Consider the following 27,009-nt stretch of genomic DNA (forward strand, 5'->3'; position numbering starts at 1 on the left):
GTTTGCAAGCAGAAATCTCAACCTCCACGTCAGAATAGGATTCATGGAATGTTATTTGTGGTCAGTACTGCTGGACACTTGGACCTTGAAGGCTCAAATGATCAAAAAAACTTGAGTCATTTGAGATCTGGCTCTATAGACGCATCCTGAAGATACCCTGGACCTATAGAATCACCAACGACGAAGTACTAAGACACATTGGTTGTAAAAGAAAGCCGTTGACAATTATTAAACAGAAATGTAAACCTCCACGTCTGAATAGAATTCATGGGATGTTATATGTGGTCATTACGGAGTGGAAACTTAGACCTGGAAAGCTGAAATGATCAAAAAACTTGAGACATTTGAGATGTGGTTCTATAGAAGATATCCTGGACTGACAGAATCATCAACGACGAAGTACTAAGACGTCGGAGATTTGTTTCATGTCCTTGTATCATTTTCATGTCTTCTATTCTATCTTCAAACTTCTAAATTTAATTGCATGCGGGATAGATAGAATATTCTTATTGAAAACCCATACAAATAATAAAAAATCAACCCAATCTCGACGTCGCAGTGGAAAATTTTTCCTGTATCAGCGCCATTTTTAAATCAAAACCATATTACACATAAAAATTGCGTAAATACTCCAAAAAATAACAAGGAATCAATATTTTTAGTAGTTATAGCTGTCATGTGACCGTGGAAACATTATTCCATCGCCAAATATCATTTGGAATAACAAATTTAAGTATTTCTATAGGAAAACGTGAAGTTGAATTTATTCTATTTGGTTTTTTTTCATCTGGTAAGCACTAATAACCCTGTATACGTTTTGACAGGGAGCAGTTGAAATCCATTACAATTAATATCTGCTGCACTCTGTATATCTCAGTTGGTTAAACATGATTGTGATAGTAATTGTTATGTAATGAAGGATAGGCTAGAAACAGAACGGATTTCCCTTCAGGATCATCCTGTTATATTATTTCAATCATTCGCAAATACAAATAAAAAATTTAAATAAGTCTGTCGGGAAAGAAAATGGTGTTCAATAGATTGATTCATCAATAAATTGTTGTAATTTGGAATGAATTATCGAATTCAATAGTTCAATTAACACACTGACACCACCACACGCGTATGAGAAAAATAATCATCGAAAGACGGTTTTTAGTGAAGACATCAAATGTACTAATCTTGTATGAGGCAATCACTCAGGCAAGTCTAACAAATTGTACATTTTTTGACTTTTCAGCCACTCAGCAACTTCAATACTCAAAAAAAATCTTCGCGTACAGTCAAATAATTTGCCTTGAATTGTTGGACAATCAGCATTTTGTAAGCCGTTTCCAGTTTTTTGTAAATGCAATAGTAGAAACTGCTCATCTAAATTCCTAAAACCCATTATCAGCAAATTTCTATCTACTGTCGATAGTGTATTGCAATGAGTATAAATGCTGCTATTGCAGATTTGGAAGATGGCCAAGAGATTGGTTTGCTCACACGAAGACCTTGTTCACGACAAAGCAGTACTCAACAGCTAGAGCTTTCTCGTTTTTATTGCTTCGAGAAACCGAACGTACACGGCAGTTTCCCTATGAAATCATTTGCAAGGAATGTTAAATGTAAACAAAAGTTCGTGGACAATTAAGAGATGTTTTCATGCTGCTGGATTATCTTCTTGCACACAGGTTTGCCAGGCTGAATTTGGCACCCTTACTTGGAGAATAGCAGAGTCGTGATTCTGTTTTACAGACTGTCGCGAGAGCTATGCTCAATCATGTATTGCCTAGCAGCTTCCATTTGGTGAGGAATTCGAGGTTATTTTTAGAGACGACGCAATCTTTATACATGATAATGCACGACTCCAAACTGCTTCGATAGTTACCGAGTAGCTTGACGAGGTTCACATCACGAAATTTAAATTCCATTGAATCTATTTGAGATGAGATGGGGATATATTTACGGAAACATTTGTTGGCCCCTAGAAATTAGATACTCGCTACTGAAGGTCTTGAAATTTCTTTTGTTTCAACGAAAATCATTGCATATAAAACGCATATTCGGGAAATTTGATTCAAGAAAATATGGATTCGTAAAAAAAAATCTGGAAAGTGATGACAGTCTATATAAACGAGTTACTAGCATAAGGAGAGTTAATAAATAATTGGATGTAATTGAGGTAGTATGAAGTAACCCAAACGGTGAATTTAAATAAATTAGATAATAAAGATTCAGTGTACAGTGCGCATACTTTAGTATAAGTGTTAATATATCAATAAATTACTCGTGCTAGCCCTTAGAAATTAGATACTCGCTACTGAAGGTCTTGAAATTTCTTTTGTTTCAACGAAAATCATTGCATATAAAACGCATATTGGGGAAATTTGATTCAAGTAAATATGAATTCGTAAAACTAAATTTTTAATATCTCCGGCTTGTTAGAATTTACATTGTTTTTGTTTGTTTAACGACAAATTAGAGATTTCTGGAAAATTGAAAAATAATTGGATGTAATTGGGGTAGTATGAAGTAAACTAAACGGCGAATTTAAATAAATTAGATAAGGGTTTAGTGTACAGTGCGCATACTTTAGTATAAGTGTTCATGTATCAATAAATTACTCAAGTTTTCTAATTAAAACTTCGTAAACGGTTCTAGAAATTCCAACTCAGTTGTATCACGTATGTTTATAAAAAACAAAATTAGTAGATGGATATATGAAAAATAATTATGAGAGTAACTGTTTTATGAGCAAAAAATAAAGTTCCGGAACCGTTGTATATGTAAAATAAATTAAGAAGAAAAAAACGATCATTAGAAGTTATTTTTTTCACCTTTCTTGAATCATCGCTTAATAAACAAAAACGTTAGAATAAAAAAAGTAAGAATTTGAAATCAGTCGTCCAAATAAAAATAAAACTGTTTCAAGGTTGATGGCAATCACAGCTCTAATTGTCCAATTATGTAGATCCGTTTCCTTGGAATCCGTGTTTTCCAATAATTTGTCTTAAATAATTTACAACGCGTTTAAGTAATGATAATATCTTCAATTTTCTTTTAACAATTCCTGTCATTGTCATTAGAGTGATTTTGTTGATTATGTCATTGAGATAATCACAATTACGATATGGAATGCGTATAAAGAATGTCACATCATGTCGGACAAAGCTGTGACCTGTTTTTATTGAGAATTATGACGAAAAATCAAACTTAATCTATAAAAATTACCGAAATTACGATTAAACCACGACGAAATGGGATTTAAAAGGTAAAATCAAGTGCTATTCGGGACTCACCGGGACTCACTTGTAGATCTGACTGAATCTGACTAAAGGGAAATATTAAATCCATAGTACGATTGGTGAAGAAGCTTCAACAAGCACGAAATGTCATTAAGTAAAATAAATTGACTAATACATTCACTAAAAACTTTATTTCTATTTATAGATTATTTTAACTTGAAGATAGATCACTTTAGTATTCGGCGAAATTCTTGCCTGGAAAAAATATTAAACCGAAATAAATTCTGAAAACGCAGTCCATCTAATCCCAAATAATATTATACAGGGTGTGATGCAAAAACAGGCCATACTCTGTCTGAAGGTAACATCATCTTTTTTCGCGAGGTAAACGATGCGTGGGCGGGGGGAGCCTAGCGTGGTTGGATACTTGTACTCGTGGAGTTTTAGTAGCCATAAGTCACTTCGACGGAAAGCGTCTCGCTTTTTGTGTTCGCACGTTTTACAAGACGACTGTATCGTTGAGAATATAGATTAAGACACGTTAATGAAGCTCCAAGTGTGAATTTTCTTGAAGAGACCGGCTCCAACTAAACCACCAGCAAAATGTCATCCAATTACGTCTAGGATCACAGACAATATTGATACTGTGAAGGTATTGATAGTACGAGAAAATCCGCTTGTGTCTACTCGGAAGCGAGCGACGGCTTTAAGCTTGTCGCGACGAAGTTTATTTTGAAGTTGAATCTTAAACTGCATTCTTATAAGCTCCAGTTAATACAGGAACTAGAAGATATCGACTTTGGGGCAAGGTTGGGATTTGCTTTTTTCAGATGAGGCTCATTTTCATTTAAATAAGTTCGTAAATCAACAAAATTGTCGTTATTGGACCGAAAAAATCCAAAAATGAAACATAAAAACTACTGCATAATCCGAAATTAACGGTATGGACAGAATCTCAAGTGACCTTTTATTATTTGAATATTCACGAGGATGTGACTCCGACCTATAAGTTGCGATATTAGAAGGGATATTTGACTTCAAAACTTGGAAGATCAAGAATAGCGAATACGAGAACTTGTTCTAACAAGACGGAGTGACATGTCACAAATCAAATAACTCTATGTGAGACTGATTTCCAAAAGAGGTAATATCCTTGGCCTCCACGAAGCCCTGACTTGACGCCTCTTGATTTTTTTTGTGGGGATACCTTAAACATAGAGTCTACATCCGAGGGATATCAGTCAGCTAAAGGAAATGGCAACAATCACCCCAGATTTTTATAAAATAAACTTTATTTAATTACCTAATCATCATATCACACAAATATTACCAACGGTTGCAGAAATTCGCTTCTTCGCGTGCTGATATCAAGTTCCTGGCTATTTTTGGTAAACCACCAAATAGTAATTAATTTTTTTTTATCCAATTATATTCACGTCCTATGAGAAGGTTTAGTACCCGATGTTTCAATGTATATTTTATGGAGGTTTATATTGTTTTTGAGATGTTGAAATGTTTTCATTGTTACACCGTTTTTCTACGAGTTTCAATGGCTGCATTTAATCATTCCAATGACAGTGAGTGACGTTTTTATTACGTCATGCGATGAAGATCTTGAAAGGAACAAAAGCCGAAGGCTGTTTTTCAGATTACAACAATGGTCACTTATTGTTGTTAATGTGCATAACTAATTTAAATGATAGTTATTCATCACACTATGTACCACTAATTATTAAATGAATAAATTATACAACATTTTTTTAATACTCAAATGATAATTTATGAAGAGTTTGATAAGAAACTATTAAAAGATTGGAAAAGGAAAAAATTGGATATTTGGTTTTGAATTATGACAGTAAATTATTTAACTAGTGAAAATGTAGGTTATAAATCACGTAGATCAAGTTTATAATCCACCAAATGTGTTGAATACTATATTTTATCTACGACTATAACAATAAAAACTAAGATACTAGTTAAAAAGAATGTCTATGTCGATTGGTGCAGAGAAATGCTAAAAAGAATGCAATCTCGATGCTTCAAAAGACGTCAGGCGACGAAACATGGATCTGTGCATATGTGAAACAGCAATCGACTATGGGTTTTTCATACAAGCCAAATCTAACAAAAATTGCTCTCGTACAAAGCACTTCAAAGCAAATGGTCGCCCGTTTCTTTGGTATAACTGGTCATATCGCCACCGTTGAATTAAAGCAACGTGGAACGGTTAATTCTGAATGGTTCATCACCATTTGTTTGCTAAAAGTGTGATTGAATAACACCATCTCGAAAATGTTTAATACGCCTTTATATTTGTTTTTGGATGTTTGATTAATTCTCCTCCCCTGAATTATTCTCATATACAGAAGAATTTAGTTTCAACTCAATTTGAAAATGTCAAAATTATTAATCCCCTCAATACCAATAAAGGATTATTTCTATTTTGGAGTTTCTCTAGTGGAATCTGCATAACACCCTGAATTACCTAATGAGGAGACAAATGGTATTCTTGAAAACCAAAATCAACGAAATACTGAGAATAGAAGACTATTCCGACCATTGAAAAGAAGCTAAAACTATCATACGAAGAAAAAGCAGAGTGAGACACTAAGTTTTTTCACTAGCAACAACCACACATTAGCAGGACAGCCGAAAGGTTCTTTAGAAGGAGCCATCGGGATCCTGTCAGAAGAATAGTTCGGATTCAGAAAGTAACGAAGAACCAAAGATAATTCTGAAGATAGTATCGACCCACCGGAGTCATTTGATCGAAAGTCAGCAAAATTTTCAACCGTATCTGGCCCAAAGTGCTGTAATTGAGATAAGAGGAAGCCGGATGTTCCAGAGTGTTGATGAAGCTGCTTGGTAATACCTGAAGAGCAGGAAATTCATCAACAGGACAAGATCCAAACTGAGATTGATGGAAGAATACCATACGGCGCAGGACTCTCCCCTTTAATCGAAAATATCTACACAGATCTCTTTCCAGACGTACAACTGAAGTAAAACGTCGAAAAAATCATGATCCGAATATAAAATCGATGTACAACGTTGAAGAAGATCAACAACGACAATCCCTGTCGTTCAAAAAACAAATATACGAGAAATCCAAGATAGCCAACTATAAATCCCTGGGAGTCGTCCCTAAACCAAGAACTAAAGAAAATCTCGTCGACTATCCAGTGGACAAGAGACAAGATTACGATTGGTAGAGCTTATCGGAAGATGATGAAAGTTGGTGCTGCAGACTAAGCTCCATCTCACCAAACACATTTCTATAACCACCATGATGTATGCATCTACAAGGTGTAGCTACATTGTCCAGAGTCATTTCAATAAGACCACCAAGTATAAATCCCTGGGAGTCGTCTCTAGACCAAGAACTAAAGCTAGAAAATCACGTCGACTATCTAGTGGACAAGAGACAAGATTACGATTGGTAGGACTCATCGGAAGATGATGAAAGTTGGTGGTACAGACTAAGCTCCATCTCACCAGACACATTTTTATTCCCATCACGATGTATGCATCTACAACATGTAGCTACATTGTCCAGAGTCATTTCAATAAGACCGCCGAGTGTAAATCCCTGGAAGTCGTCTCTAGACCAAGTATGAAAGCTAGAAAATCACGTCGACTATCTAGTGGACAAGAGGAAAGATGACTATTGGTAGAGCTCATCGGAAGATGATGAAAGTTGGACATTGTCCAGAGTCATTTCAATAAACTCCAAATACAGCATAATATCAGTTAGAGGTAAACAGTAAACGTTATTTGGTGCATCGGGAACAGATCTATTGTAAGTTAGACTTAAAGAAAATAGAATAAAAGCATAAGAAGCTTATAACTCACCCCCAAAATCCAGCTGAAATAGTTATGTAGTTACCAGATGAGACTACGTCGGGAATCCAAGAAGTTGGATCACAATCAACTGGGGAAAACGAAAATAGAAAAGGGATCACCTATTAGCAAGTGGCTTGTACCAGTAATAAGTCAAACAACACAAATCCTACGAGAATGCCAAATCAGAAGAAGAAAGGGTTGAAACCTATGACACTATCCTGAAGAAAAAAGACTGAGAATGGCAGGACAAGTCTAATAAACGTATGGAAGGTGGTGAGCAAACATCAAGAAGGTGCAAAAGGAAGCTCTTCTTCTGAGTGTGCGCGTTGTTGATGATGACATATGAAATGACCAAAAATTGGTTGCCTAATAGACAGTATTGAAATAAAAACACGAATAACAAACTGACTCTTAGAATTTTTACAATAATGTAACTAGGAAGATTTATTTTTGCACTTGTACTGATCTTATAAAGAGCTGCTCGCTCAATTCTCAATTGTCTAGTTATTCTGGTTGATTTATCCTAAATGGAAACATTGGGTCAGCTAATGCCATTTGTACTCACCATCTTTAATTTCGGTGATAATAGATGTTATCTGCATTCCATTGTAGCCTTTACTATGTGTAACGATTGGTTTCGAAAAGGTGTTTTCAGGCCTTTTGGATCCAGTAGAATTTGATACGGAGTTTATTTTCTTTGGTGGAGTCGATTCAGAAATAGGTTGATTATTAGAATCAATTTCGTAAATAAATGAAGAAGAAACTGGCTTCGAATGATAGTTTGGTTGATGTGGTTGATGTTGTTGATGTGGTTGATATGGTCTTTGTGGGCGATCATACTGATACCCATTACTTTCAGGTTTATTACTTGGTTTATAGGATGGATAAGGGTAATCGTGGTGAGTTGGTCTTTCATAATAATTGTTAGGATGTGGAATTACTGAACCGTATTTATGTGGAGTAGGATATAGACGATAATCCGATTTTGGATTATAAGCATTTGTTGGTACTTTGTTGTTGTTTCTGAAATCGAAATCAATTCAATTAATAAAGTTACGTAATTTCCTATTATTTAAATTTACAAAGGAAAAATGAAGTTTTTTCAAAAAAGTGAATTAAGAACAATAAACTTTAAGTAATTAAAATTGAAATTTCATTATTAAACAGCTTACCTCGTATAATGGAATTCATTGTCGTATCTACTAATATCTTTATATGGAACATTGGTTGGTTGAGCATAATGATATAAATCAAAATTATTATCGGATCCAAAATTGTATGAATCATAATAATTCGGATAAATTTTGCGTATTTCTTTATACCAATCGTTGGTAGTATCCCAAATATTCACTTTCATATTATCTGGAGATACTAAGATTCCATGAATGGGGTTAAGTACAGATTGAGGACCACTAGCGACGCTCACAATTGTCTGTACCTTTTGAACTCCATCATGTATATTGTTTATCAAAAATTTATCTTCCAAAGGAGGTTTACGATATGGAAACTCATCCGAAACTACTGTACATCCTGTTTTTTTAATATATAAATCAAAATCTACATCAGATACAGTACCAGCTGGTTTTAAATCTCCTGTTTCTTTTATGGTGATTGAACCAAGTTCGCATGAACCGTTACCTTTAACGGATATCCTTAAATATTCAATATTATTAAGGTAATTTCAATTTTTTTATCAAAAACAGAAATTAAAATGAGAAAATGAACAAATAGATGGAAGATTTTTCTATTCTTATCTGGCCAAATCACAACAGCACCCACGAGGATGGTCCTAGAAATAACTGACCTAACCTAGAGATAGCGGTAGTTGAGCAAAGGAATCAAGCAAAAACGGCCGCATTTGGCCAAGAAGAAAATGTTGATTCATCAGGATAAAGCACCAGCTCAATCATAGTTTGAACTGCTACTTATGCATCCTAATCGCCAGATTTAGGTCCCTCGAACTTTAAAAAATGGTTTTTCCAACAATGTAGAGGCGATATCGACATTTATTTTGAGGAGCTTGAAGATTCTTATTATAAAAAGCTGGGAAAGTACATGGAGCTGAAAGAAAATTACGTGGAGAAGTAAATAAATCTGTTTCCAAAATTGTTGTGTTTATTTTTGTTAGACCAGATACTCCTGGGACCGTCCTCTTATGGCATTATAAAAATTCGTTTTAAATAAATAGAACTTACCCAAAACTGAAGGACTTACAAGCTGCGTTTTCTTCAGAACATTCTTTTTTACATTCATTCACAGTTTTATATTTGAAAATCTTGTAAATATTACTTGAATTTAGTCTTTGACCAATGGCTATACGTTCGTAACAATCTAAAAATGATTAACACTAAACAAAAATGTGTAAAATTGTGTAGGGGAGACTGGGGAGGGTTGATACTCAGCATCCAATGATCACTTTAATGAAGAATGCGATGATTTTATGATACTGCGAAGTTGGTGATCAAAAAATGTGAAGAGGATGGATTCTGCTCAGATAAATAATCAATTTCTCCTTGTGTATCGTTTAGGATTTCTGATAATTCTTCAGTTAATTAAAAAATAATATCAAATCTCCCCAGTTTCCCCTAGGTAATTTAATGTTGTGAAAAGATTTGGTCCATTTAAAAATCACAATTTTTTTTAACTTTCAATCTATTAATCTTAAACATATAATTAGTCGTTCTCAACAAAAAACGAGTATAAATATTAGCGAAAAAAAGTTATGATTCTAACTGTAAACAAATGTGATCCACACTCGTAAAAAATGTCAGTGACCCTGATTTTTTGCGACTACTGCCTGGGGTTATGGTTTAAGAGTATGTGTATATATTTTTTTAATTTTTCAATAGAACATCATCAAAGAATTCATAACAGATCATCAACTCCAATGAAACAAGAAGAAATTTGATGAGTTTCCTTTAAATATACGAGGTCAATTCAGAAAGTAAAGAAAACTTTTGTCCTCTATGTAGACGTAGAAAAGGAGTAGAGAAAGAACGGACCTCTATTCGCCTCCCTGTTTGATTCCCACTACATTCGTCAAATTACACTGAATGCGAACAGACGTAGTTTGATTCCTATTGTTATATCTCTTATCTCAAGGTTTTTTCGTTACAAGACTACTATTAACTGCTTGTGTCTACTTCATCAAATGCCTTATTATAATCGATAAAACTTGACATAAACGCATCGTTCCTTAAAGATATTGTCTCCCTTGGGCAGAAACAATTTCTTAAGCCGAACTAACTGTCTATCTGCTATATCTTCTTCAAGCTTTTCATAAATCTCATGATGAAGGAGTTTGAGGAAAACCTGTAGCGTGTGACTATTAGGCTAATAGTATGTTCATTTGGAATTGCTCCTGTAGTATAAATCTTATTTAACTAGGAGTTTATTTCATCAAGATATCGTTCTTCAATTAGCTTTAACCCATCTGCAGGTAGGTCGTAAGAACTAGGAGCTTTTCTATATTCAGCTGACTTTATAACAGCTTTTACTTTTTACTTCAAAATAGTATCAGTTCAATGCGTTTGTTCGAATCGAATGCTCCCCTACAATATACTGCCCTTCCCTCGCCACACAACTTTCCAGTGCTGGAAGTCTTCTTTGATGAGTGCCTTTAGGAGCTCTGCCGTTTTTTGCTTTACCGCTTCCATAGACTCAAATCGGGTCTCTTTTAGAGTAAATCTTTTTCTAACTTTTCAAGGAAATCTGATCAGACCTGCCGAAGCGATAACTTTTGGTCAGGAGTCAGATTTTTTAGCATCAACTTCGTCATGTGTAATTCCTTGTGTAAAATTTTTTTAACCGACTCTAACGACGTTTACAGCCTCGGCAATTATCCGGATGATTATTTAATGATCTGCAAGCACAACTTGGTTGATTTTGGTCACTGTTTACGGAGCTGAAATAGTCACAAGGCGACCTGGGCTTCCTCGGCTTTCACTAAAGCGCTTATATCACTCAAAAACACGCGTACAAGATATAGAATTGTCCTCATAGGCCTCTTGCAAACATTTATAACACTCAATCGGAGTTTTTTTTTCAATTTAATTTGAGATTGATACGTCTCGTTATTTAATAGCCGGACCTCGTATCTAACATAATATTTACTTCTTCACATGTAGATTGTCTCCTACCAAATCACGTGAATGCTTTTATTTTTTTATGCACATTGTTTCAGTAGTACAGATTCTCTAATTCAGTGCATTTGTCTTTAACCCATTTATATGTGGCTTCATGGCATTTGTGTTAAACGTATTTTTTCATATTTTTGTCTGTCTGTATTTATCTTTATTCCATAATCACAAAGATTTCGTCATACATCCAATTTTTTCGATGTGTTTTTCTCTCAGGATTCAGAAGTTTCTTACAAAATACTATGGTAGGTGTTTTGATGCTTTGGTTCTGGTTAGCTCTGATTTATCTAAGCAGTAGTCATTAATTTCTTTAAATTTTGGTTTATATCTCGATGTCCTCTCACTTTCACATTGTTAATTCTCAGCTGGTTCGTATTAATAAGTGTTTTGCCGGCGTTTTCAGCTTCTTAAGCTCCACCGTAATCTCTGGCACAAGAAAGTTGTGATTCGGGTCTATATCTGCACTTGGGTATGTTTAATGCACTTTTCACTGCATTCCTTACCTCTAATTTATTTAAATTAAGAGTATACGTTATTTGATGTCTTGTCGTGATTTCCGTGTGTACAGGTAGAGTTTAAATTACCTTTGTTTGCATTTATTTGTAGTACATACAATGCGATTTTTGGTATTATCAGAAAATTAAAAAGTTTCTAAAAAGAATTGAATTGATATTGAAAAAGTCACGAAAGTGCAGTACCGTATACAGTACTTTGAAAGAAATTAAATATAATTATTTTTTTTACTTTAATGAAGTGATATATTATTCAAACACCCCTCGTATTTACAAAATACCGCAGCAATAATAAAACAAATAATCGATTAATTTAGTTTTTAATGCCTTGAAGGTATTTTTTATATTACTCTTGGAAATCTTTAAATGTAATTATCGATTTAATGAAAAAATAAAATTAACTTACCTATTTTAGTAACTCGAAGTTCGTTGTCAATGTTTATTGCATCAACAATACACAAAATTGTAAAACCGAATGTTATACTAATAAACATTATAATATTGATTTTGCAAATTACTTTATCAATTAAATACGAATCGTTCACTTCTCATTACGTTCATGAATTAAGGTGAAATTATTCAACAAAGTACACCTTTTATTGTTTAAAGAATCCAAGCCCATTTATTACCACACAGGATACTTGCGATAAACTACGACCGTTGGTGAAGAATGAAGAAGAAAATTCTTCTGAAGAATATAATCAAAAGCCGGTTAAAGTACCCACGACTTGTTTGTCTTGGTGCGGTTGGTTCTTAATTATATGTTTGAGGATTATTGATACATACTATGATGTCTGTGAATACGGTGACCACCGTTAAGGTTTATTTTTTTATACATCTCGTTAAAAATTCACGAAATGTGATAAATTAAATATTGAAATGAGGTTAGTACGAATAAAAGATACGTTTGAAGGTTTTATGACAGGTTCGGAGGAGATAAACGAAGCTTCAAAACATCTTTGATAACCATGTGAATTTAACCAAGATTACAACTTCTTTGAACTTGATTCTGGAATATAAACGAGTCACAAATTGTAATATCGACTTCGTTGGAGGACCTTTTTCACCAAAAGCTCTTGCAAAATCAATGAGAAATGTACCTGCTCGTAGTGGTGATGCAAGATGTTGGTAAGTTCAGATGCATTGCGGACAACGTGTTTTCTCCGAACCATCTAGTTTCCATACATCCATACATCACCTGAAACTTGAAGTAAAACTGGAAGAGAGAGTCCCTTTGCTAAGCAGATATGGTCGATATAAAGCAATGTATCCAGTTTCCGATTCATCACTAAATTCCTGATACACCCCTTAATTAATTTCGTATAAAGTTTCCCCTCGTTTCTTATAAGTTTCCTTATACATTAAGTATTAAATAAGAAAGTCAAAAGGAAGTTATTCCAGTATATTCAAGAATCAAAACGTGAGGAAATGAAACTATTAGTCAAAAAGATTTGATCCAACTTTTAGAGAGGAATACGAAGAAGATTTAACTAAGCTTGTGGTGGATATGTCAAATAGATGTATGCGTTTAACCTAAAGGAATTTCTAGAGCTGCTGATATGAAACATCAATTAAAAACTGACAAGAAAAGTGCTTGCAAAGTTTTTACTACGAGTCAAACGTCTTCAGAACTCTGCTTGAAAAGGCTCGAGTCAATGAACATGATGAGAGCTGACGGTTTTAATCTCAAATAGTTAGTTAAAAACGGTGGAGGTATTCTATCACGTGACTAATACGTCAGAAATAATATTCGTAAGAATCACATCAAAATTTTTGTCAAAAAGAAATTAAACTTTCCAATTTTTTTTTGTATTTTGTTTATATGGTTAACATCGACGTATTTAGCAAAACTATTTCGATAAAAATATGAATATACTGGGTGAAGTAAGTACTTCATAGAAGAGACATAATATTTAGTCAAACAATTGGGTGTCTTCTTAATTAAATCAAAATTATACTTTATAAACTGATTTGTATTACGAGGGTTAGTATATTCACACTCCTGTAAAATTATTAAGTAACTTATAAAAAATCACACTGTACAGATAATAATACTAAATGTACTATAATGTGTAATCATAATTTTCGTAATATAAGTCTGTTTTCACAACCTAAACAATACCGGTAAATTTTATCATGTAAACTACCACATATTTTAACACAAAAGTAAATTTTCCTAGACCAGATTCGAACCCAGCACCCGCAGTTGTAAAGCAACACAAATATTTAGTAGTCATGGATAAAGTATAATATTCTACTCACGTATAATTATCATTTACTCGGTGATTTATTCCACTCGCTAGTACCCGTGACAATAAACTTTACCACGATCTCAACCACATGTAAATTCTTCAACAACAAATGACAGTTTCGCAAAATATTTTGTTGGAAAGACATTTTTTTGGTAGAGATTGACCAAAACATTATTTCGATCATACCCACATGAACGGTGTTCGGATACAATCCCACCTATACATAGACAACCATTCATTCGTTTTTCTCCAATACAACATATTCTTAACTAACCTCCTCGGCATCATATGTCAACCTCACAACACCACGCATGCTCGTACCTTTCGAAACTATATATTTCTTCGTGTTTTAATTACACCAGAGCACTATTTTCGTTTTCTTCTGGCCAATAAAAGGTTGCTTTTCGTCCTTTGCGATCAGGGCGACAAGCACAACCACACGCAACCTTCATAATCCTAGCCCTGCAGAGGAGCAGCTCCTGTATCAGGGCCAACACCAACAAACCTTCCTTCCAACAAATTTTCCTTATCCCATCTAAAAAACTCTCTCTCGTTTTAACTATGAATATTTCGAGTCTTTTAGAGTGGTATTCAAAATGTTGCGTCTTCTTATTAACTGCACATGCTTCACTTTTTTAAAACTGTCTAGATTATCATTTTGAGGATTTGAACTTCGCCTCAAGATATACCTTCACTGGTGTCTTATCATTTAAATCAGCTTCAGTTCTCAATAGTTTTATAAAATAAGAAAGTGAGACATTTTCTTTTTTTAGTTTCAGTTAAAAATTTGTAACGAAGCTAGATAAGCGTTTATTTGGAGAACCAACAAAAAAATTCGAAAGAGGTATTGACAGTAGAGGGAATTGGTAGATAGAAAACATTAAATTTTTTTTGACTTGTAAGTCAGTTATTTTTTTGAAAAGACTCTTGAGAATTGTGAGGGAAAGGGTGAGAGGGAGTTTCAAATAAAATAAAATCTTGATTACAAAAAATATATATATAATTTCTACTGGTGCAGAAAACAACTGAATACATTTGTAAATATTTTTGTCACTGTATCTAAAAAATTGCACTTTAATTACAAAGAAACCCTACGGTAAAAAATACAAAATATACAGTTAGAATTCTATAACTATAAATACTTTTTTGCGAGCGGATTGTGTGCCAACAAAAATATTAACAAAATTAAATAGCTAAGCAACTATCTCATGACACAAAATGTACTAACGATAGATATGAAGGTAATTTATTGAATAGAAGTTTTTACTCAAAACATCACACTATTTGAATCAATTTTGCATCCGTTTAGAAAATAACCTCACTTTTTGTCTGATGGTCTACTTCGACTTTCCGTTTCTGGTTAATCTCCATACTCCCTTGGCACATCCTCAATTCAATTCCAACTGCCTCTTTTATTACATTTTTTAATCAGTTTGCTTCCCACTAGTATATCCATCCAAAGGGGGTTTTGCAATTGTAGCCCCAAAAAAATGTTCTGTAAGAATATAAATTTGGCGCAAAAGATTTATTTTAATAGATGATATTATGGAAAACCTATACCTAATTAAAACTGTCATGAATTGAAAACACATGAAGGAAAATTCTAGGAGTTAACCTAACAGAAGAGCTTTGATTAAAAGCCTCTAGTTGCAAAGGAATCACTCAGAAAATTAGATTCGACGAGGCTTTCCCATACTTGGAAAAAAGATGATAATAACCTCAATTCTTGTCAGGATTCTGGTCTAATTTTTACAAATGACTATTGGATTTAAGTGTTTTTCACGTTTTAACAGTATTTTCCATTTCTGGTCCCTTCAGATTTCTCTATCTCCTTTTGTTTCTTCAGGATCATGTTTTCTGTAGTAACCTCACTTTTATATGGTTCTTCTTCTCCATTTTTGTTGTTTTTAGTTTGTAATCTATTTCAAGTTTTTTCTCACAGTTTTGTCTAGTTATTTCCTCTTCTTTTTCAAAGTAATGTATCATTTGAAATGGTAATTTCCTCACTTCTTATAACGATTTCGGATTTTTTTTCAAAATCAACCTTCTCCAAATTTCTCCATTTTAGTTGTTTTTGGTTTGTGATCTATTTCTTGTTGTTTTCCAGTTTTTGCAGTAACCTCACTCATTATAATGTTTTTGAAATTTTCCCCCAATAAATCCATCGATGTAAGACTTTTCCATGCTTCCCCATTTTTGTTGTTTTTAGTTTGAGATCTATTTCAAGTTTTTTCTAACAGTTTTATCTTATGATTTCCTCTTCTGTTTCCAAAGTAATGTATCATTTGAAATGGTAATTTCCTCACTTCTCATAACGATTTTGGATTTTTTTTCCCAATCAACCTTCTCCAAATTTCTCCATTTTAGTTGTTTTTGGTTTGAGATCTGTATTGTCCATGTCCAGAGTTGTATCTGATTATATTCTCTTCTTTTTCCACAGTAATATGTTATTCATTATTTTTCTACAGTAACCTCACTTATTTCACGGTTTTTGAAATTTTTTTCCTACAATAGAACTTTTCTCCATTTTTATTATTTTTGTGTACAACCTACTTCGATTTTTCTCTCAAGAGTTTTGTCTGGCTATATCCTCCAGTAGAATTTGGCAATTTCGTTCATTACATTTTTGGATCCTGTTGTCTCTTCATTTCATAATTTCAAATCTTTTTCTAGTGTAACGTTCTATTTATTATTTTTTGCTGATTTTCTGTGAGGTCGTCCACTGTCGTCATTTTATATGAGTTTTGTGTGTGTGTGTGTCATGAAATGGTTTTTAAACAACTAAATTTTTAGTTCATAACCAACAGAAATAAAATATGTAAACAAAAAAATGTGTTAGAAACTAGTTCAACTTTTCACCAGTAGTGAGAATCTAATAAATAAAAATGTACAGTTTTTTTTTTATTTTGTAATAATAAAAGAAACATTATTTATCCATTAATATTTAACAATAACTATACCATTACCCCATGCCAACCCTCAGTTTCACAAGAACGGCTATTTTACATGTAATGCACGTTATTATTTCGTCCGGCGAAATTAGATCTTTCATTTTTTAACAAAAAATTGTCGATTTAAATAAAACGATTATTTTCACTGGACGTCTACTATCGACTAATTTTGTATTTTGTTTTTTCTATACAATATAAAAATTCATATAAAAAACGAAGTAATTAAAAATCTAATCAATAACTAAAATATTCACAAAGACAATAAACTCACTTCTAACATTAACAACAAAAAAATATTAGAGCAGTGCCTTACATGTCATAACAGTTGTTAAAATATATCAAACAGCCAAATAAAATATTGTTGAAAAAAAAATCAACAACTTATTTGTCAAAATACTATCGAGAATTCCTGCTTGATCATCCATATGAGAAAAATATGCCTCACAAGGCAGGCCTTTCAAAGATGTATGGAAACACCTGGTGTGAGACAAGTGAAGACCCACATAGATGCCAGACGTCATCATAAACAGATCAGATGAAATAAGACAGATGACATAGAACTCATGATAGAATAAAAGACACTTGACAGATTACTCTCGGAACGGATCATATATGATAAATTATATAAAAGACAGAATCCATGACGTATGCTGGGTGACACATAGAAGATATGACACAGAAGATGGCTGGTGACAGATGGAATTATCAACAGATGATATAGATAGCAAAGATTATAAGATGATTGATACACATGACTAATTATTTGTCTAGTGACAATTGACAAATGATTGATGACAGATAGCTGATCTACTTTTGCTTTTTCTGATAATGTGGATGGAAAAAAATGAAAAATAGATAAAAATCAAAGATTTTTGAGGAAGATCAGTTGAAGAAAGTTGGAAAAGAAAAATTTTTAGACTAATAAATATTTTGGCTGCTTGATGATTTCACTAAACGTATAGCCCACGAAATACGTGATATTAGCTTTTGTCAAAACGGCTAACAAGTAATTTTTTATATTAAAATGTGATGCTGATGTCGAATTAATTGTTTAAGTAACACTGGGTTGAAAATTGGAAACCGAAACATTTATATAAACAGGACCTATTTAATTGAACCTAATTACCAATTAAGTATCATTCTTACGAAGCAAAATCAAACCGAAACTTTCCTTGAATGACTACGCCTTAAAAAATTGTTTCAAATATAACCGAAAATGGAAATCATTACAGAGTACAAAGGAAAGAAGAAGAAAGAAGGAAAGATCTATCCCTCCAACAATATATATATATATATATTTACTTATAATTTACTCATTACCACAAGGCACATTTTAAAAATATGGAAAAAAGGGTTATCCTTCATCATCGTCCTGGTACTAGACACTATCTTCAATATTACTTTCAATTAATTTCGAAAATCATATGTCAATAAATGTCCAGTTTATATAAAGTTTGTTATTTAAGCGATTTAGACTTTTGACAACGGATAATATCTCGACGGAATCTAAAATCTAATTTTAATTTAGATTTATGCATTCTGGCATATAAGAAAAAATATTGCATAAACATTTAATTAGCCGCAGAAGTTGAAGCTATCAAATAAATCACAATAATAGATCAATAAAAAGAATTTAGAATAGTTTCAATTAATCAATAAAATGAACTTGATACTTTCCAATCGATGGAATGAAACTTGAATAAAACGAACTTGATGCTTCCTTATCAATGAAATGAGACTTTAATGAAGCAAACTTGATGAACATAAAGTTTCAAAACAACAAATTAGTTGATTTTAAATTATTGAAATGAAACTTTACTAAAACGTACTTGATGCGTTCCAATCAATGGAATGAAACTTCAGTAAAACGAACTTGATGCTTCCTTATTAATGAAATGAGACTTTAATGAAGCAAACTTGATGAAAATGAAGTTCCAAAACAACAAATTTGTTGCTTTCAAATATTGAAATGAAACTTTGCTAAAACGAACTTGATGCTTCCAAATCAATGAAATCAAACTTCAATAAAACGAACTTGATACTTCCTTATCAATGAAAAGAGACTTTAATGAAGCTAACTTGATGAAAATGAAGCTCCAAAACAACAAATTTGTTGTTTTCAATTCTATGAAATGAAATTTGAATAAAACGAAGTTAACTTAATGCATTGAAACTTTAAATAAAACGAAACTAATGCTCAAAGGTTTCTAATTGATGAAATGAATTTAAAATAAAAAGAAGTTGATGCTTCCTTTCAATGGATTTAGACTTTAATAAATGGAACTTAATGAAAAATAAAGTTGATGCTTTCAAATGATTAATGATACGAACTTAAAGCTTTATAATCAATGATTGCAATGAAACTTGATTAAAATGAACTTAATGGAATCAAATTATTTGTAATGACACTTCAATGCAATAAAACTTCAATAAAACGAATTTAATGGAATCAAATTATTTGCGATTAAACTTGAATGAAACTAAATTTATTGCAATGAGACGAACTTAATGGAATCAAATTATTTGCGATGATACTTGAATGAAACTAAATTTATTGCAATGAGAAACTTCAATAAAATGAACTTGATAGAATCAAATTATTTGCGATGAAAATTGAATGAAACGAACTTAATAGAATCAAATTATTTGCGATGAAACTTGAATGAAACTAAATTTATTGTAATGAAATTTCAATAAAATGAACTTGATAGAAGCAAATTATATGCGATGAAACTTGAATGAAACTATATTTATTGCAATGAAACGAACTTAATGGAATCAAATTATTTGCGATGAAACTTGAATGAAACTAAATTTATTGTAATGAAATTTCAATAAAATAAACTTGATAGAAGCAAATTATATGCGATGAAATTTGAATGAAACTAAATTTATTGCAATGAAACGAACTTAATGGAATCAAATTATTTGCGATGAAACTTGAATGAAACTAAATTTATTGTAATGAAATTTCAATAAAATGAACTTGATAGAAGCAAATTATATGCGATGAAATTTGAATGAAACTAAATTTATTGCAATGAAACGAACTTAATGGAATCAAATTATTTATCAAATTATTTGCGATGAAACTTGAATGAAACTAAATTTATTGTAATGAAACTTCAATAAAATGGATGGATGGAATCAAATTAATTATGCTTAAGCTTTAATTAAACAATGCTCTTAAATTAATTGGGGGAATTGAATTAATTGCTATAAACCTTGATTAAAACGTACTTTATGGAATCAAATTAATAACGATAACATTTCAATCAAACCAAATATTTTTTAATTTATTTCAAAATGAAACTTGATGCTTTTAAATGATTTACTATACATTTTGATTTATTCAAATTTAATGTTTCAAGAATTCGTGTTTTCATTTTTTTAGAATTAATGTTCATGAAATATTTTTTCAGGTAATGATCTGCAGATCTGTAAATGTTCCGTATTATTTTGGAGAAGCGTTTAAATTGATTTTATCCAAAACAACACGAACCAACAATATATAGAAAAAACCGAATTAAATATCTATTCCATAAATATTCTATTTCATATACATCTCTTTATTATTTATATATTTATATATATAGTACTTTTTATAAAACCATGTGTCACCAAATAAACTTAAACGATAGAAAAAAAAATTAAAATACACCCCGTTGACAAATAGTAAAAACTAGAATAAGCATACAGTCTTTCTATACTTTAGCTAGAATGAATCTAATTCTAAAGTGTTTTTTTCCACGTTCTCGTTAGCTCATGAAACATTTTAAATGAGAAAATGAGGCCATATATTGTTTAAAAAAAATCGTGGAAAATATTGAAAAAATATAAACAAATAAAAATAAAATAGAAAATAACTCAGTTTCTTCAGAATATTTGAAAAAAAAAATAAGTTATAGGAAAAGTTAGAAAAAGTTTCTTAAAGAATAGCAAATTTAGAAAGAGACGGTCCCTCCCCGCGAAATTCTGTTTTCATTAACATTAACAACCGCAAATTTTGTTGATGCCAAATTTATCTTATTAAAAAAAATTCAAAAATCTATTTTGAAAAAAAAAATTAGTAACAAATTGAATTAATTTAAATAAAATTTTTTCCATGTCAATATATGTTTTAAATATACTGTTTTGAGGGTAGAAAATAATCAAAAAATAAAATGAAAATCGAATATATCAAAAGGATGGAAAGATATTAAAAAAGTTGGAAATAAATTTGATTAAAACATTGTTAAAAAAAATTAAACTCATGACTTTTTGAGTGGAATATATATATATATATATATATATATATATATATATATAATATTTTAGTGGAATATTTTATTTAATTTAATTTTGATTAAAAACAGAAATTGCCAATACGCAAAAGGTGACAAAATATTATGAAAAATCTAGATTTTTATATATTTTTAGACATTTTTATTACTTTATTACATCCCCCCAAATGGAATTCAACATTTTCAACCAGAAGTGTTTTAAAAGTATGTGCATTTGGATGATATTATAAAATATATAAAAAAAGAAATTGGAAATTACTTTTAGTACTGAGAAAAAAATTCATTAATAAAAATGAAAATATAAAATGAGATAAAATGAAAAAAATTGATTTTTTCAATACAAATTTTAAAAATGAATATTTTTGAATATATATTATTATTGGGAACATGATTGGTCAAAATAATTATTAAATAATATAAAAACTACCTAATTTTTTTTTTGTCTTTCTTATAACAAAGCCTCTTTATCAATCTATTGGTGTGTAATCAACAATCGCTGACTAAACTAAAATGAGTTTTCACCATTTTTATTAACGGGGTGTAAAAAACGTTAAATATGTATCAATAGTGTATAAGTTTAAACCTTATAAATGTGGAGAGTAGCGTGTTAGATTAACGTGGCAGATATATTACTTTTATGTAAATGCGCGCCGAATTCAAAAAACCGCAATTTTTTATCAAAAAAATGAGCACCTAGGTTCCAGAACTTTTACATTTTAACAAAATACCTTAAAAAGCATTATGTACGTTATAAAAACGAAACAAAATTATTGAAAAATAAAATATATATAAAATAAAAAATATTTGTTTCGTAAATATGAAAAATTTATTATTTATTATATTAATAACAAAAATTTGAAAATATAAAAAGTAATTCTAATTTATTTTTAGAAAAATTGAATCCTGAATTAATTCAATTTAGTTTACAAACAAACAGATAAACAATTTTTTGTTTATTTGTATTATTTATAAGAAGTTTTATTTAATTATCAATTTTATTGTTTTTTGAATTTAAAAGATTAACTTAGTGCAGAGGATAGAGTTTTTATAAAGAGGAGTATCAGTAAAAAAAATTGAATTGTTAAAAACTTTTGTCCAAAAAGGCCATGAAAAGAAAACTATGAGTTTGTTTAACGAGAAGAAAATACAAAAAATTACTTTTTATTAATTTTCAAGTAAACTGATTCGAACTTTTTAGAAATTGTAGTAGTAAAAATCAAAAATTTAATCAATTTTCTTATAAAAAATTTTCCAATATTTAAATATTTAATGAAAGTGAAATTATTTTTTAAAAAATGTTATCACCAATTTGTTTGTGAGCTTAATAAAACAGCTGAAAAAGTGAAGAGGGTAAATTTTCAAAAAAGGGGGATTAATAAAAAAAATTTAAATAATATTGTTGAGAAAAAAAATGATTTTTGTCTAATACTTCCATGGATAAAAAATTTTGCGTTTCTTTAACAATTTTAATATAAATTCTATGAATCAAAAAACGAAACGTTTTTTTCCCGAAAGTTTTCGAATTTTAGATTGGTTTGAAATTGCATAAAAAGCATATTTATAACCAAATAATGATTTAAATGTTCTGATGTTTAGATGTTCTTAAATATTAAAATTATGGAAGGGGGGCAATCAAATCTGCGTTGTTTATAAAAGAAAAACAAATTGAAAATTAGTTGTTCTAATACTAGATTTAGAAATTAAAAAAAAACAATAAGAAAACATTTTTTTGGCCTTTGGTTCATATCTTTTAACCTTTCATTTAACATTTATTTTTTTTCAATAATTTTCGAAAAATGGACAAAAGTCTGAATAAAATTGAAATTAAAAACAACAAGAAATATTTTATTCTAATTATTCTAAGTCTAATTACCTTTTGTCATCTGGACTCTCAATTTTTAAGAAATGTGCAAAAACGTGTTTCGTTGATTTTGATTTTTCTTTTGCATTGGAAAATATTGTTTTTCGTTTGAAATTAGTGGAAAAGTAGTTTTTCTTTGTTTTCAATAAAAATCTATAATATATTTGAAAAAAAAAGCAATTTGATCAGTGATACTGAAAGTTTAAAAATAATTTTTGATGAAAATAAATTAATGACGATTTTCATCTGTTTTCTAATTAAAAAAATAAAAAGAAGAAAATTTTATAAATGTATGGATTTGAAAACCACTATTATGTAAAATGGAAAAATTCACGTTTTCTTTTGACATCGAACCTCACAATTTTTAACAATTATTCTTTTTTTTTTTAATTAGTGGAAAATTATTTTTCTTTATTTCAATCCTTTTTTTTATTTGGGAAATCACGAATTAGTTTCCGTCAAATTGCAAATTGCAAAATATTTGACTAATGATAAATTAATGTCCATTTTTGATTTTTGATACGAAGGGGTGCGTTGTACAAATTTGAAAACCACCATTGTAGAAAATGAAACAAATTCACAATTACTTTCGTAGTATAACCTCACAATTTTTCAAGAAATATGCCAAAAAGTTTTGATAATTTTGGTTTTTTTTTGAAACTATTGAAATAAAAAATAGGGGGTTGATTTTTTTCATCTTGCGTTTCTTTTTAACCATTTTAAAAGTAATAAAAGATATTATTGAGAAAAATGAAAAACTGGAGAGTTGTATTTTATTTTCTAGTATTTAGAAAAAATATATAAATTAACAGAAAAAAAATTAAGCCAATGTTTTATAAAAAAAAATTAAATTAAAATGCTTTTGATCCATTTTCTAAGAATGCGACTTATAAATGTTTCCAATTTAGTATCAAACAAATTATAATGTTAAACTGAAAAAAACTATAAAAAAACAAATAAGGAAAAGAACAAAGAAAACTTAAAAAATTCAAAAATATCGTCAGTTAAAAGGGGCGAAAAAAAATGTTGAATTGTCTGAATGACATTTTTTGAAATCTGATTATTTTGATAAATTCAGATCACGAATGTTTTTTGAGGTATTTTGAAAATGTATCAATAAAAATAAAAGGAAAAGTTGTACTTTTAAATCAGGGCTTGGTTAGCGTTATAAATAATATATTATTGCGGTTTTTTAAACAAATCATTAGAGATCTGCGATAATTTGTTAAATTTCTATGTTACAACAATAAATTTTCAATTGTAATAACGAAATTATATTTTAATATTTAAGGCCGATACATTCAGTAAGAAGGAATCTGCAACAAAAAAAAATAAGGTCTATTTTAATAAATAACGTGTTTTTCCATAGAAATAATTTTTATTTATTTCTATTAACAAAAAAACACGTTATTTATCAAAATAGACCGAAAATCAACAACATTTATTCAAAGAAAAAAAATATATAAAAAATAGACGAAAAAAAATGGACTTGGGTTGAAATTTTTTGTCTACAAACAACGTATTGAAGAAAAAATCTAGAAAAATATAGATATACAGGGGCGCGTTTAAAAAAAACGTCAATAATACCAGACAAAAGTAGCGTCACGACCCCTCGTTTCTGAGTTATAGGCCTTTAAAGTTGCGAAATAAGAACTTATGGCTCATGCTAATGGTTAACAATCCGTAACTTTTACTGGGACAACCTGTATAATCTGAAGATAACAAAAATTAATTTTTCAGCCGATTTTCTAACAAAAATATACTCGATAAAATTTATAGTTTAGGAGATTTGCAGATTTTTAGATCGTTGTACATTTCAAGGAAACCGTTCGCCATAACGAGACATTCTGAAGAAAATTATCATAAATTGTATTTTTTGAAAATATTTTCAATAATATTGAATTACAATTTATGATAATTTTCTTCAGAATGTCTCTTTATGGCGAACAGTTTGGGATACACAGAAACCACTCTTGCGATGCGGAAACAGAAAAAAAAAGACTAGAATAGACCCTTGCACGTAAATATTGGACTGTAGAAAACTGGAAACAAATCCTGTGGACTGACGAATCCAAATTCGAAATGTTAGTACCAAAGCGGATCTTCAGAAAAAATGCACCCCAATGCTATAACTCCAACTGTTAAACATGGACTTGGAGTATTGGATGCCTACAGAATTAATGGACATATTAAAAACGCATACTAACCCTTCTGGGGCGCATCTAATTGGCCGTGGGTACGTGTTTCACCAAAATAATGACCCAAAGCGCCCATCTAAGCTTTGTGTCAACTATTTAAAAAATAAAGAAGATGGTGATAAGTTATAAATAATGGAATGGCCTCCACAATCTCCGAATCTAAATCCAATAGAATTATTGTGATATGAAATAGATTGGAAAGCTAGAAAATTGTATCCCACTTCTATGGATGATCTTTGGAAGGCTCTTAACTTCTTTCAGGGAGGTTTCTTTGATGAAAAGAAAGTGTAACAGTATAAAATGGTTTTAATCATAGAATCAATATTTTCAAAATGAAACTTTCAATATATTTTGTCAGCGGTGTATAATTTAGAAAATCTAATTTCTGATTTGAATGCTTATAACTCAAGGGGTCGTATGTAAATTTTTTAATATCACTGTGTCACTATTTTCACGTCATCTACTCACTCCCGAATTTTTCGCGGAACACCCTGTATATTCGAGAAATATGAAGAGTAATTGTTGGTGGAAATTGCATTAAATACTTACAGTAGCTACCCTATGCTGCCCTTAAGACAGTTAAGGAGAATGATCGCTTCAACTGTCAACACTAAAAAGTTCCTTATGTAAAGCTGGAAATTCCAAATGGGGAGCCGATCTCTTTATTTTTCCCAGCGTGTCCATGTGGAGCATACTTATTTCCCTGAAAAAAAAATCATCAATTCACCATATTTTAACGGCGTATGCGCACATCGAAAACTTCTTCAAAAGTTACAACTTCAAAAGTTTCAATTAGAGCAAAAAAATTGGAGAATTTTCAAGTTGGATAAGGGAAAGTTTGTTATAGGAGGAAGGTTTTTTTGATTTGGCCCTGATAGAAGAGTTGCTCCTCTGCAAGGCTGGAGTTGCGAAGGTTGTGTTCTCTGTCGTGGCTGGTGAGGAGGAAAAGCGATCGAGATTTAGAAATATCCTCAACTTTTGGAGTCTTATATTATCAATTCAGTCAATACGTTACCTCAATGTTGGAATTTTTGTTAATAGTGCGTCACAAACAGTCACATCCCCTTTGATGGGTAAACTGTGACTACGATCCAGTTCCATTCTAAGAGCCCTTAGAATAGCTTGGTTCAATCGTCCTGTCTCTAATATTCCTTTCAGTCCCGATCGATCTAAACATTAAAATCAGTCAAATATTTTTTAGTTTGTTTTTATTTGTAGTTACCTGGAGACAGAAGTACTATAGCGGCGTATAGAGCTAACTCCGTTTCCGTCAGTTTCAACTCCGCTATACCTTTTGCTACTTCGAATACGCACGATACTAATTTCATTTCGGCAGTATCCGAAGTAAAAAAAGCGTCTTGGGGTAGCATCGTGTCTCCGTATAAGACACAATTATGGGATATATCCATAAATCTCGACATCCGGACTATCGCTAATTCAAAACTTCCTAAAATACAAAAATAAACACAAATCAAGGGAATTTTTAGCCAGACACGGTAGGTTGTGGATAGAGCTATAGACGTCTTCACATGAAATATTTCCATTATATTATATTTCCAATCAGTTCTCCCTCTAATGATTTGATGAAGCAATCAATCCATAGAACATTAAGTCAATCAAAGAATCTTCTAACGATTTAATACACCAACAAAACGATGAATCAAATGATCAAATCATCAATGGATCAACCGAAGTTTCAATAAATGAATGAATTACTCGATAAAACAATCAGTGAGTCAA

The 27,009-nt window shown here is 31.0% G+C and overlaps 2 protein-coding genes across 12 annotated transcripts in view; both read right to left on the reverse strand.

Annotated features, from left to right (window-relative positions):
* Positions 1–6,894: 6,894 nt before the first annotated feature.
* LOC130902222 (uncharacterized) lies at positions 6,895–12,218 on the reverse strand. The gene is made up of 6 exons (XM_057814170.1): positions 12,131–12,218; positions 9,269–9,404; positions 8,246–8,725; positions 7,639–8,096; positions 7,083–7,161; positions 6,895–7,039 (listed from the first exon to the last, which is right to left on the reverse strand). The coding sequence occupies exons 1-6, from the start codon at positions 12,216–12,218 to the stop codon at positions 6,895–6,897; spliced, it is 1,386 nt and encodes a 461-aa protein (XP_057670153.1).
* Positions 12,219–14,954: 2,736 nt separating this feature from the next.
* The window catches only part of LOC130901159 (probable nuclear hormone receptor HR3), a 112,618-nt gene continuing 100,563 nt past the window's right edge, over positions 14,955–27,009 (reverse strand). For 5 of the 11 annotated variants that reach the window (XM_057812297.1, XM_057812291.1, XM_057812289.1 and 2 more), the window contains 4 exons: positions 26,492–26,716; positions 26,285–26,438; positions 25,819–25,972; positions 22,434–24,459 (listed from right to left, as the gene is read on the reverse strand). In XM_057812297.1, the coding sequence (XP_057668280.1) occupies positions 25,867–25,972; positions 26,285–26,438; positions 26,492–26,716 (485 nt within the window). In that variant the 3' untranslated portion in view covers positions 22,434–24,459; positions 25,819–25,866. Of the gene's footprint in view, positions 15,472–22,101; positions 24,460–25,818; positions 25,973–26,284; positions 26,439–26,491; positions 26,717–27,009 lie in introns of those variants that run through there. The other 6 variants (XM_057812296.1, XM_057812290.1, XM_057812288.1 and 3 more) reach the window with 3 other exon arrangements.

Source organism: Diorhabda carinulata, chromosome X (assembly GCF_026250575.1).
Source record: "Diorhabda carinulata isolate Delta chromosome X, icDioCari1.1, whole genome shotgun sequence".
Classification (NCBI taxonomy): Eukaryota; Metazoa; Arthropoda; class Insecta; order Coleoptera; family Chrysomelidae; genus Diorhabda; species Diorhabda carinulata.

Excerpts from the sequence above, each read along its gene's own strand:
- LOC130902222 (XM_057814170.1), bottom strand. The coding sequence starts at position 12,218 with ATGTTTATTAGTATAACATTCGGTTTTACAATTTTGTGTATTGTTGAT. Across the intron at positions 8,726-9,268 it reads TGTAAGTCCTTCAGTTTTGG|GATATCCGTTAAAGGTAACG; the intron begins GTAAGTTCTATT and ends TGAATATTTAAG. Across the intron at positions 7,162-7,638 it reads TATCACCGAAATTAAAGATG|TTGATTGTGATCCAACTTCT; the intron begins GTGAGTACAAAT and ends CGTTTTCCCCAG.